Source organism: Macaca nemestrina, chromosome 1 (assembly GCF_043159975.1).
Source record: "Macaca nemestrina isolate mMacNem1 chromosome 1, mMacNem.hap1, whole genome shotgun sequence".
NCBI lineage: Eukaryota > Metazoa > Chordata > Mammalia > Primates > Cercopithecidae > Macaca > Macaca nemestrina.
Window position 1 is genome coordinate 120480208 of NC_092125.1, and position 12874 is coordinate 120493081.

Here is a 12874-nt window from a genome sequence, read left to right on the forward strand (position 1 = left end):
GGTTGCAGCGATCGCACCACTGCACATCACCCGGGGTGACAGAGCGAAACTCCAACTCAAAACAAAACAAAACAAAAAAAACCCAACACGTTAATGTTATTAAAACACTGCCAGTATTTAAAGACATCTTAATTGGCATTTTAAAAAATATACTTTCCCAAGTTTAATTAAAGGCATTCTAACCTGGTATCGAAGACAAAAATCCAACAACACTGGTCAATGTGTATCACGTAGGCACAATAAACTTAAAAGTTTATTATTTAAATTATTTGTGGAATTTTGACCGGGCGCGGTGGCTTACGCCTGTAAACCCAGCACTTAAGTGGCGGAGGCGGATGGACTTGAGCCCAAGAGTTTGAGACCTGCCTGGGCAACAAGACGAAATTCAGTCTCTACAAGAAATACAAAAATTAGCTTGACGTGTTGGCGGGTGCCTGTAATCCCAGCTACTTGGGAAGCTGAGGCAGGAGAATCATTTGAACTCGGGAGGCGGAAGTTGCAGTGAGCCCAGCGAGACTCCGTTTCAAAAAAAAAAAAAAAATTTGTTTAGTTGTAACAGGATTTGTATTATAACAGGATTTTTGCTTAATTTTATTTGAATAGTAACTATTTGCCTTAGAACAATTTATTATAGATTGATTTCCAGCATAAGCTCATATATGTCTTTGTTTTTGTCCTAAATCTTATGTATGAAGATCAGTTTCCAAATAAGAGAAAATCTAATGCTGTTGTTCAATGGCTTGTTAAGCATTTCAAAATGGCATGCCATATGTAGGTATGATGTATCAAGTTATTCGGTGCAGAGGACTTATGGATCATAACAGTCCCCTCCCCATCCCAACTTCTTATTTAAAAAAACACCCTGGTAGATTTACAGAGCACTCAAGGGGACACATTTTCCAATAGCCACAGCAGGAGACAAATGTCATAATTCTTGTAAGTTGTCTCGTGAGGTCATTCTAAGTTCCACGTGCCCTAAAATCATGTACTTACTGAAAAGCCTGACAAAACTGTTATGAAACTGTGCAACTGTCAGAAGAAAAGTTATTCCACCTTAGAATGTGCTCTTGTATTTAAGACGCTTTTCAAGAAATAAGTATACAAACTGCACACTGACAAATTCAGCTAATCAAAGACTCCACAGTGGAGCACCAGAGAAGGCAGGACGCTTTGTCAAGTCTTGAACGTGTTAACATGCAGTTTATTATCTGTTACAGAAAATCTTTCTTGAGGTTAAGAAAATCCATCAGCTATTCTACATTTGTTAACAAGAAACAAAATTTTCAAAAATTATCGTTAAAAGGGTGTGTCTACAGGGAAAGACTGGTGCTCAAATTGTGAAGCACATGCCCTGAGGCTCACAGATTATAGCGAATCAGACAGGCGACAGTACTTGAGAAAAGTACTGCATGTGTAGTGAGGTGGACAACATTTGGGACCTCTCCTTGTCGAGGAGTCGTGACAGCAAAATCACTTCCTGAGGAAGGAGGAGCAAAAAGGAAGAGGCCATCCTGACCAGGAAGTGACTCGCCCTAAACTAACCCCAATTATATCTACAAATGGGGGGATGGGGGTTAGCACCAACTGCTAAAGGCGGTAAAATAACTGCTTTTTGATATGTAGCAACATAACCACCACCCACTCTCAAAATTACAGGAAAAAAGTCCACAGTCACGATCTAATAAAGGAAACGTCTGTTCCCTCGCAGGGAGGCCCCTGGGCTGTGCCTCAGGCCTGAGAGAAAAGGAGAGTCGAGGAACGAGGAACTGGGGCCACCGTGAGGCAGAGGAAAGCCCCGTAAGAGGGAAGCGTCCCGACTGCGGAGAGCGTATGTCAGCATTGACAAAGAAGCTTCTTTTTCCTGGGGACACTGCGAGGCTCCCATCGCAGCCGGGCCGAGCCCCAGTTCCCTGTCGGGGGAGGAGGTAAGAGAGAGAGGCGGACCCCTTACCTTCTCCTCATCCGACACACGATCATCGAAGTCGGCCATCTTGGGCTGTTCTGGCCCAGCCCGGCTGTGGGCGCTAGGCAGGCCGGGAAGAAAGCCGAGTGATGGAATCACCGCGGGGACCGTCGGAAGGACCCGCCCGGAAACGCCGACCAAGAGGGCGCCATGTCAGTTATGCGCGGGAGTGACGTCTACTAGTGCCAGCGCCCGCGCCCGCGCCCGCGCCCCAGGAAGTAGGCTTTGCCTTCGGTGATTTAAAGTCTAATATCTTTCCCAATGAGTTACACTCATTTCCCATCCATCTAATGGGTGCTGGCAGCGTGTTTCGATTATTCTTGGCTCCTGGCCTCCATCCGACCAAGTCGCTCTTGCAGTTTTTCTGGTACCCGTTATCTCCACGACAGCCGAATCCAAAGCTCTAAGAGCTGCTCGGCCGCTGGAACGATCGGTGGCTTTTCCAACCCCGGGGGGCGGGGGTGTGAAAGGTGACCCTCATTTCGTTTGGAAGCGGTAATACTTCACTTTGGGGTCACATCTTAGTCCAGTTCCTCCAGAACAGGCGCTGCTGTCCGCCCCTTCCCTGCCCCACAAAGGAATAGGTATCCTCAATCTTGAGACACGCTCCTCCACCTTCGAAATCTTCTCGGTCCGGGTTCCCCAGGACTCAGCCTTCAGAGAGGCCAATTTCAGGTCCGCCACTATCCCAGGATTCCCGACTCCCGGTTTCCTGTCCTTCTCCCCTCCCAGCTCCTGGCTCCTGCGATAGCGGCAAGATGGCGGACGGTGGCGGCTCGGGTGAAGCCGCGGCTGCTAGAGCGTCTCCTGCACCTGTCCCCGGCCTAAACCCGACGTTGGGCTGGAGGGAGCGACTGCGAGCCGGGCTGGCGGGGACTAGGGCCTTGGTGTGGTTAGTGGCGGGGCTGGGGCTGCTTTACGCTCTGAGGATCCCTTTGAGGCTGTGTGAGAATTTGGCAGCGGGTGAGAGGACCAGACCTCCTGGGGCAGGGCGGGGGGCCAGGAGAGATGTCGGGGGCAAGAGCCAAAGGGCAAGAGATTCTCGGTAGTCCTAGAGGGCTCTGAGGAGCCGATGATGAGCGATCAAGTGGGTTCTTTTTCTTTTGGACTGCAACCTTGCAGTTGATTGTCAAGCCTGCTGCCTCTACCGGCTCCTCCCTAGAACTCTTAAGGTCCGTCCTTCCTCTTATGTCCTCGTTTTTCCGTGGAAAAGCCACCTGACAAGCTATAAGCTTCAGGTATTAGGACAGAAGGGTGCATTCTCAGATTAGGATACGTAATTTATATTGGCTCCCTCCCCCGGTAGGATCCCATAAAGTCACTGCTTTGAGTGTCTCGCCGCCCAGCTGAGAGAACTCATATCCAGGCAACAAAGATGAGCACATCTGTAATTTAAAGATTTCAGAGAAAGAAAATGGCATGATTTTAATTGACGATTCTCTTGTTTTAAAATAGTTCTGTTAAGAAATAGTTGTCGTGATATTTTTGTCTGTTCTTTTAGGCTTATCTTGAGTAATGTAGTACAGGAAGTGAGAGAGCGCCACAAACAACTGTCGGTTTGCTAGTTCTTTCGACATCTGTAGAACACTTGCTATGTAGTCTGTGCTGAAAATACTAACACATGTAAGAAGTGATGATCCTGATGGATTCTCATATACTGTACTATTCTTTAGTTGTAGACGGGATAAAGTGTTTAGGGCCCAGATCCCCTTACCATGTGATTATATTTCACTCAAGCTCTGAGCGGCAACCTCAGAACAAGATAGAAGTATTTCTGTTATATGATTCAGTACAGTGGTTGATTTTTCTGTAGCAGAAGGTAGCAAATGTCCCCTTTCCTGTTCAGAGATAACATGAAAGACTGTGAGGTAAAGTTCGGAAATATTTTGGCTTTTTTGGAGGATAAGGTATCAAGTTCAAATATAACTAGCACACTAAAATAAGCTAAACTGAAGAGCTAAGTTGGCATCTCTGTAACAGGTGAATGAAGTGCTTAACGGCGGTTTCTATGCACAGTGTTATGATTGACTTGTCATTTATTTATTTATTTTTTTTTTTTGAGACGGAGTCTCCCAGACTGGAGTGCAGTGGTGCGATCTCGGCTCACTGCAAGGTCCGCTTCCCGGGTTCATGCCATTCTCCTGCCTCAGCCTCTCAAGTAGCTGGGACTACAGGCGGCCGCCACCTCGCCTGGCTGATTTGTGTGTGTGTGTGTTTTTAGTAGAGATGGGGTTTCACCGTGTTAGCCAGAATGGTCTCCATCTCCTGACCTCGTGATCCGCCTGCCTCGGCCTCCCAATGTGGTGGGATTACAGGCGTGAGCCACCACGCCCGGCCGACTTGTCATTTATTTTTCTACATGTTAACCATATACATTTAGATGAGAATAGTTGATTACTATAGATTTTGCTTTTTTACTTTTTCTTTTTTATTTTTTGTGAGACAGAATCTCCCTCTGTCACCCACGCTGGAGTGCAGTGGCAAGATCACTGCAGCCTTGAACTCTTTTGCTCAAGCGATCCTCTGGCCTCAACCTTCCAAGTAGCTGGAACTACAGGCGTGCACCACCATGACCAGCTGAGTTTTAAATTTTGCATAGAGACTGGGTCTATTTTATTTGCCTAGGCTGGTCTTGAACTCCTGGCTACCAGCGATCCTCCTGCCTTAGCTTCCCAAAACTCTAAGATTATGGGAGTGAGCCATCCTACCTGGCCAGATTTTTATTTCTTTCTAAAACCCACCGTACTTATGAGATAATTATTTGAAGTGAACATTCTGCTCCAGGATTTCAGTAAGTAAGGGAGATTTCTGTTTGTTGCTTTTCTCTTTGAGCCATTTTGCCTCTCTAGCTGATATGCCACATACATACACTGTTTCCTTCCCTCTAATTTGAGACAGTGGTTTTGTATCCTACCAAAATAATTATGGAGTCGTTTTGAACCTCCTTTGTAAAAGCATGTTTGTTTATCTTCTTATTCTTACAGACTTGCAAATGTTCTTGTCTAAATTATGACTTATAAGTGCTTTAGTTTTATTCTTTAAAGCAAGCTGAATTACCTCATTTTGATTTGTTGCAAATAGTTATAAGCCATTATGTATATTATGTATACAAATTAAAACTTTTTCAAGTGAATTTCACACTAGATATTAATACGACTTAAGTCCCATCACTCATAAAGATACTCGCATATTTGTAACCTAAGTACATTAAATTTGCATTTTTTAAAACTTTGATTCTTGTTCTTTTGACAGTGACTGTATTTTTAAATTCATTGACACCCAAATTCTATGTGGCACTTACAGGGACATCTTCATTGATATCAGGACTAATATTTGTAAGTAGTTTCCATTTCCTTCCTTCATGTTTTGGTATTTATCTAAAGATTTTTTTTTTTTTTTCCTTTTTTGAGACGGAGTCTTGCTCCGTCACCCAGGCTAGAGTACAGTGGCATGATCTTGGCTCATGCAACCTCCACCTCCCAGGTTCAACTAATTCTCCTATCTCAGCCTCCCGAGTAGCTGGGATTACAGGTGCCGGCCACCATGCTCAGATAATTTTTGTATTTTTAGTAGAGACAGTGTTTCACCACATTGGTCAGGCTGGTCTCGAACTCCTGACCTCAGGTGATCCGCCTGACTTGGCCTCTGAAAGTGCTGGGATTACAGGCATCAGGCACCACCCTGGCCTAAAGATCCTTTATATGGTTATAATATTTATAAATTATTATTACCTATGGATCAGCATTTCTAAAACGTATTCAGCATTTGAAAAGATTACCTATTCAAACAAGTTTGGGGAACACTGCATCTCCCAATCTACTTTTAGAGATTGACAGTACTTATTTACATATTAAAGGCTTATTGTAAACTGTAGTCAGGGAGGGCTTGGGGTGTACTGGAAATTAAATGCCTGCAGAGCCCAAGTTGGTAACAAAAATGAGTGAAATGGATAGAGTTTAATAATTAAATTCTTATTTCTTTGAGGACTGGGTAGCCTGGACAGTGCATGCCCCTTCTAAAAGAGGCTAAGGCCGGGCGCGGTGGCTCAAGCCCGTAATCCCAGCACTTCGGGAGGCCAAGGCGGGTGGATCACCTGAGGTCGGGAGTTCGAGACCAGCCCAACCAACATGGAGAAACCCCGTCTCTACTAAAAATGCAAAAAATTAGCCAGGGTGGTGGCGCATGCCTGTAATCCCAGCTACTCAGGAGGCTGAGGCAGGAGGATCGCTTGAACCCAGGAGACGGAGGTTGCATTGAGCCAAGATTGCGCCATTGCACTCCAGCCTGGGCAACAAAAGTGAAACTCCGTCTCAAAAAAAATGAAAAATAAAAAAATTAAAGAGGCTAAAACTAATTGTTGCCATATAGACTTGCAACTAGTATTACCAGGTTTTTCAATTTTTCAAATGATTTAAAGAGAACCCAGATAGACCGGGCGTGGTGGCTCACGCCTATAATCCCAGCACTTTGGAAGCCTGAAGCAGGCAGATCACTTGAGGCCAGGAGTTCATGAACAGCCTGGCCAACATGGTGAAACGCCGTCTACTAAAATATAAAAAGTAACAGTATCGTGGTGCGTGCCTGTAGTCCCAGCTACTTGGGAGGCTGAGGCATAAGAATCTCTTGAACTCGGGAGGTGGAGGTTGCAGTGAACCAAGATCTTGCCACTGCACTCCAACCTGGATGACAGAGAGAAACCCTGTCTCAAAAATGAATGAATAAATAAATAAATAGAACCTGGATATACAGTTTTTATATAAAATTTGCCCATTAAAAAAAAAATTGAGATGGAGTCTCACTACGTTGCCCAGGCCAGAGTGCAGTCACTATTCATAGGCACCATTATAACACACTGTGGCCTTAACTCCTGGGCTCAAGCCGTCCTCCCATCTCAGCCTCCCTAATAGCTGGGATTACATGCATGTGCCACCATGTCTGACTACAGTATTTTAATATTGGCAACACTGGGAAGACTAAAATTATGTGTCATAAATTCAACCTATAGGTTTTTCAAGCCCATTTCCTCATCTGTTAACTGAGGTTAATAACAGCATGAACTTTATAGGATTATGAAGACTAAATCAGATAATGTTGTAAGTTTATAACATGGTAGCTGGTTCAGAGTGTACACTTAATGAATTTTGGCTATTATTATTCTGAGAATTCTCACAGTTAAGAAACCTGTTTGACCTGACATAGGGGTTCATGCCTATAATTCTAGCACTTTGGGAGACCGAAGTGGGCTGATGGAGTTCAAGACCAGCCTGGGAAACATGGCAAAATCAAAAAAATACAAAAATTAGCCGTGTGTAGCATGCACCTATAGTCCCAGCTACTGGGGAGGCCAAGGTGGGAGGATCACTTGAACCCTGGAGGGAGAGGTTACAGTGAGCCAAGATGGTGCCGCTGCACTTTAACCTGGGTGACAGAACAAGACTGTGTTTCAAAAAACAAAAGCAAAAACAACAAAACTGTTTAACTTTACTTCAACTTTTCCTTGAAGAAGATATTTTTAATTTAAGAAAATTAAAATATTTTTTATAATTCACATTAACATCCCTAGGATGTCATGTTTCCTAGTGTACACTTTGCAACAATACTGCTGCAGATAAAAATCTTAAGAAGTTTTATGCCATGCATAGCCAATAGATTTTTCTATTGTCTTTAAATTTTTATTTATTTTTTGTAGAGATGGAGTCTCACTGTGTTGTTCATGGTGGTCTCAGACCCCTGGGCACAAACGATCCACTCTCCTTGGCCTCCCAAAGTGCTAAGGTTCCAGGCATGAACCACCATGCCCAGCCTGTTCTTTTTTTTTTATCTCTAGGTGGTGCTCTCCAGCTGTAGTAGAAATAGCATTTGTATTGGATCTATTTTTTTAAATAGGGACTAATACAGACCATTTTGTTAAAGTGAAATGCCATACAAGAACGAGATTTTTCTCTTGGCTTAAAAAATAGAAACTATTGAGGAATTCAGGATTAAAACTACATGTTAATATAAGCCTCATAATTTAACATAAACATATTTTAGCATATTTAGTCCATAGCATACAAAAGTCTAAGTAAAGATAATAAACTATCTTTAAGCCAGGCACAGTGGTTTACACCTGTAATCCCAACACTTTGGGCGGATGGAGTGGGAGAATCCCTTAATGCCAGAAGTTTGAGACCAGCCTGGGCAACAATAAGACTCTGTCTCTATTTAATGTAGTTTTTTTGTTTGTCTGTTTGTTTTAAAGAAACTACCAATATTAAACAGCTGATGTAGTGGAAAAAGCACTGGTTTGGGAACAGAAGATAAAATTTGAATCTTAACTCTGCCACTTACTAGCTGATAATTTTGGGCAAGCTACATAAACAGTCTAAGCTATAATTTCCTCATTTATAAGAGGGGGATAACTTACTTATATACATGATGTCTAAAACCTTGTAAAAAACTTTTTGTGGCCAGGTATGGTGTCTCATGTCTGTACTACCAACACTTTGGGAGCCTGAGGCAGGAGGATTGCTTGTACCCAGGAGTTCAAGACTAGCCTGGACAAATGAACAAGATCTGGTCTCTGTACAAAATTTAAAAATTAGCACATTGTGTTGGCGCATTCCTGTAGTCCCAGCTACTTCAGAGACTGAGGTGGCAGGATTGCTTGAGCCCAGGAAATCGAGGCTGCAGTGAGCTGTGATCATGCCACTGCACTCTAGCCCGGGCAACAGAGTGGACCTTGTCTCAATAACAACAACAACAAAAACCCAACAAAACCTTTTGTTATTCTTTATAAAGCAGTGTTTTAAATATACACAAATTAGGAAATTCAAGTAACATTTTAAAGATTAAACTGTATTATTACCCTTGCAATATTGATGGGTTTTTATTAGCAAAGGTTGTTGTGTTTATAATTTCTTTTACCACCTGGACTTAACAAACTTGTATATACATATAATCACATATACATATATAAAGAGATATATTTATGAAACTGTCTAGTGTAATGGTTGGAAGCTCCGAAGTCAGGCAAACCTGAATAAGAAACCTAGCTCTGCCACTTACCGGTGGGGTGAACTGTTATTTAAATTTGGAATGTGTCCTCATCTCTAAAATCTGTTGTTACAAAAATTAAATGACATAATGCATGTCAAGGACTTGGCATAATGCGAGGCTCATAGAAAGCTTTCAATAAGTATTTGCAGTTATTATTATCATTGTTCATGTGTGTTAAAAAGTTGACTTAAAAGTTGAAAAAGCCACTAACTTCATACTTATTCATTAGAAAACCCACCTGCACTTTGTATAGTGAAGGAAAGTGTGTTGTTGTTGCCCTTGATTGTATTTATCTTTCTTTTTTTTTGAACAGGGTTTTACTCTGTCACCCAGGCTGGAGTGCAGTGGTACAATCACAGCTCACTGCAGCCTCGACCTGCTGAGCTCAAACGATCCTCCCACTTTAGCCTCCCAAGTAGCTGGGACTGCAGGCACACACCCTCACACCTGGCTCATTTTTTTATGTTTTGTAGAGACGGGGTCTCACTATGTTGTCCAGGTTAGTCTTGAATTCCCAGCCTCAAGTGATCCTCCCACCTTGGCCTCCCAAAGTTTTGGGATTATAGGTGTGAGCCACCATGCCTGGCCCTATCCAATTTTCCTAACCAAGATTTATTCAATATAAACCTTGTCTTTTCTGTCACATGAACAATTTCTGCTTGTGTAAAGAAGTTTTATCTCACTTCTTAGTAAAACATATAGTAGAAGTCAAACCATGGCCTCATTTGGTGGTAATTCTTGCTAACTTAAGAGTGAGCAGAAAGAGATGCCATTTTAGATTGAGCAGAAAACATTAATGACATGATAGAAAAAAATGCTGCACCTTGATTTTCTCACACTTTCCTGTAAACGTTGTGGCATGTAGTCAGTGGGCCACAACATGGACTATACTTTTGGCACCTATGTAGCATATTTGTTCTGTTATTTACTGAAGCAAAAAAATAGCATTCCTACAGAGTTGAAAAAGCTGATTTTTTTGTGATGTGTTCTGTTTGTGGTTGTCGTAAAATAGTTTTCAAAAATATTATAATCTGGCTGGTCATGGTAGCTCACACCTATAATCCTAACACTTTGTGAGACTGAGGAAGGCAGAGCGCTTGAGCCCAGGAGTTTGAGACCAGCCTGGGCAACATGGTGACACCTTGTCTCTACAAAAAATATAAAAATTAGCTGGGCATGGTGGCACATGCTTGTAGTCCTAGCTGCTTGGGATGTTGAGGTGGGATGATCACCTGAGCCCAGGGAGGTCAAGATTGCAGTTAGCTGTGATCATGCCACTACACTCCAGCCTGGTGACAGAGTGGGATCCTATCTCAAAAAATTTTTTAAAACAATAGGAAATAAAAAGATTAAAATCTCTTAGTTGTGGATGTGTTTGTTTATTCTTTAAAGTAATACATGTATCCACTACATTTGGCAGAAGACTAGTCTGTCAGTCGACTTTTTTTTTTGTTTCTTTTCTTTCTTTTGAGATAGGGTCTCAGTCTATTGCCCAGACTGGAGTTCTGTGGTGCAGTCTCAGCTCACTGCAACCTCGACCTCCCCAGGCTCAAGAGATCCTCCCACTTCAACTTTCTGAGTAGCTAGAACTATAGGCATGCACTACCTCACCCAGCTAATATTTTATTTTTACATTTTTCTGTAGAGATGAGGTCTCACTATTTTGTCCAGGCTAGTCTAGAATTCTTGGGCTCAAGCGATCCTTCTTGAGGATCCCTCTTTTGGGACTTCTCGGCAAGTGCTGGAATTACAGATGTGAGCCACCGTGTCTGGCCTGGTTTCTCTTTTTATAACAGTGATAAACCATGGAAACAGAAATAAATGAATATCTTGACTTTTAAATGGTTCAAAATGAGAATCAACCTGACTCTTAACCTTTATTAATAATTTTGCCAAATACCAGAGTAGTACTTTTTGCTTCAGAAAGCACTTTCTTATAATTCTTGTTAACCACATTTAGCTGAGGCTCTGAGATGTTAGAGATTAAGTGACTTGCCCACAGCACACAGCTAATAAATGACTGATTTGGGAGTCAAACATGGGCATGCTGATCCTAGTCTAGTCTGTTCATCCACTATGCTTATCATTTGAAAACTGTTTATGCTGCAGATAGAATAAAATGACAATGTAACTTAACATAGTTAAATTACTTATAGATTAAAATGCTTCTTACTGTTTTTTAATGCTTTATTACATATGCCTAGTTTTGCTTAAGCTTGTCTAAATTTTATGACAAAACTATAAAAAAGGTATTTCACTTTTACATGACGTGTTATTGTTGAATCTTGTGTTTGTATGTTTTTTTCTTTTTGAAAGGAGAGTGCATTTAAAATGCTGAATTGAACAGGACATCTTGAGAGAATGTTTTAATTTGAGCTCGTGTGTCTGCTGATCAATTCTAAGTGGAGGATATTTTCTGTTTGTCATAGGTATTTGAATGGTGGTACTTCCATAAGCATGGCACATCTTTTATTGAGCAAGTATCTGTAAGCCATTTGCAACCACTGATGGGAGGAACAGAGAGCAGCATTTCAGAACCAGGGTCTCCTTCGAGGAACAGAGAAGGTGAAACCAGCAGACAGAATTTGTCAGGTGACTGCTTTTCTGATGTGTTTTCAGAGCTGTGTATTTAAGATTGAGTTTGGCTCTGGGAGATAGAAAACTCAGAACAGCTGAGTGCTGTGGTATGCATGTTTGTGTTTCCCCCAAAATTCTAATCACCAATGTGATGTTACGAGGTAGGGTCTTTGGGACGTGATCAGGTCATGAGGGCAGTGTCCTCATGGATGTGATTAATGCCCTTATGAAGAGACCCCAGAGAGCTGCTTGCCACTTCTACCATGTGAGGACACCATGAGAAGGTGCCATCTATAAACCAGAAAGCAGACCCTCATCAGACACCAAATCTGTTGGTACCTTGGTCATAGACTTCCCAGCCTCCAGAACTGTGAAAAATAAATTTATGCTCTTTATAATCTACCCAGTTTGTGATATTTTGTTGTAGCAGTCCAAATGGACCAAGACACAGAAATTTGTCTTTTATGTTAATATAGGCAGTCCATGGCTAGTATGGAAAACAATAAGCATCAGATATCCAGACCCCTTCTATTTTGTTAGCATGCCATCTCCAAATGTAGTTTTTACTTTGTAGTGTAAGACTGTTGCTCTTGCTTCAGCCTTCATGTCCACATTCCAATCAGCAGGAAGGAAAGAAATCCAGGGCAAGGTCACTTCTTCCCTCTACTCCACCCCACAAAAGCCAAGGACTGTTCTCAGAAATGTTACATACTATTTCCCCTTACTTACTTCTGGTCAGATCTGTTTCATATGGCCATTACTAGCTATAAGGAAGGCTAGAAATTTTCAACATTTTCTCAGTGTATATATATATATATATATGTGCCCAGCAAATCAGGGAATCTTATGACTAATAAAGGAGAGAACAGAAACAGCCATCTCTGCCAAGAGAGAAAAGTAGGAAAAAAAATTTTTTTTCAATATACCTAAAAAGGCATCAAAGTCTCAGCTCTTCATGAATGGGTATTCCATTGTCATACTTTTACTGTAGACTGTTCCTCTATTTGTATCGAGTACTAGTGAATTAATTAATTAATTAATTTAGAGATAGAATCTTGCTCTGTTGCCAGGCTGGAGTGCAGTGGCACAATCTCAGCTCACTGCAACCTCTGCTTCCCAGGTTCAAGCGATTCTCCTGCCTCAGCCTCCCGAGTAGCTGGGACTACAGGCATGCACCACCACGCCTGGCTGATATTTTGTATTTTTAGTAGAGATGGGGTTTCACCATATTGGCCAGGATGGTCTCAATCTGGTGACCTCATGATCCACCCACCTTGGCCTCTTAAAGTGCTGGGA

General features: G+C 42.1%; 2 protein-coding genes across 24 annotated transcripts in view; one reads left to right on the top strand and one right to left on the bottom strand.

Moving 5' to 3' along the window:
• The window catches only part of LOC105479186 (capping actin protein of muscle Z-line subunit alpha 1), a 45817-nt gene extending 43733 nt beyond the window's left edge, over nucleotides 1–2084 (bottom strand). Inside the window, exon 1 of the mRNA XM_011737059.3 lies at nucleotides 1952–2084. Coding sequence (XP_011735361.1) covers nucleotides 1952–1990 — 39 coding nt within the window. The 5' untranslated portion in view covers nucleotides 1991–2084. The remainder of the gene's footprint in view (nucleotides 1–1951) is intronic.
• The window catches only part of LOC105479183 (suppression of tumorigenicity 7 like), a 97357-nt gene continuing 86191 nt past the window's right edge, over nucleotides 1709–12874 (top strand). For 4 of the 23 annotated variants that reach the window (XM_071092644.1, XM_024791986.2, XM_071092618.1 and 1 more), the window contains exons 1-3: nucleotides 2696–2926; nucleotides 5216–5298; nucleotides 11431–11593. In XM_071092644.1, coding sequence (XP_070948745.1) covers nucleotides 2722–2926; nucleotides 5216–5298; nucleotides 11431–11593 — 451 coding nt within the window. In that variant the 5' untranslated portion in view covers nucleotides 2696–2721. Of the gene's footprint in view, nucleotides 1926–2057; nucleotides 2639–2692; nucleotides 2927–4409; nucleotides 4759–5215; nucleotides 5299–7466; nucleotides 9501–11430; nucleotides 11594–12874 lie in introns of those variants that run through there. The other 19 variants (XR_003017437.2, XR_011620918.1, XR_011620924.1 and 16 more) reach the window with 16 other exon arrangements.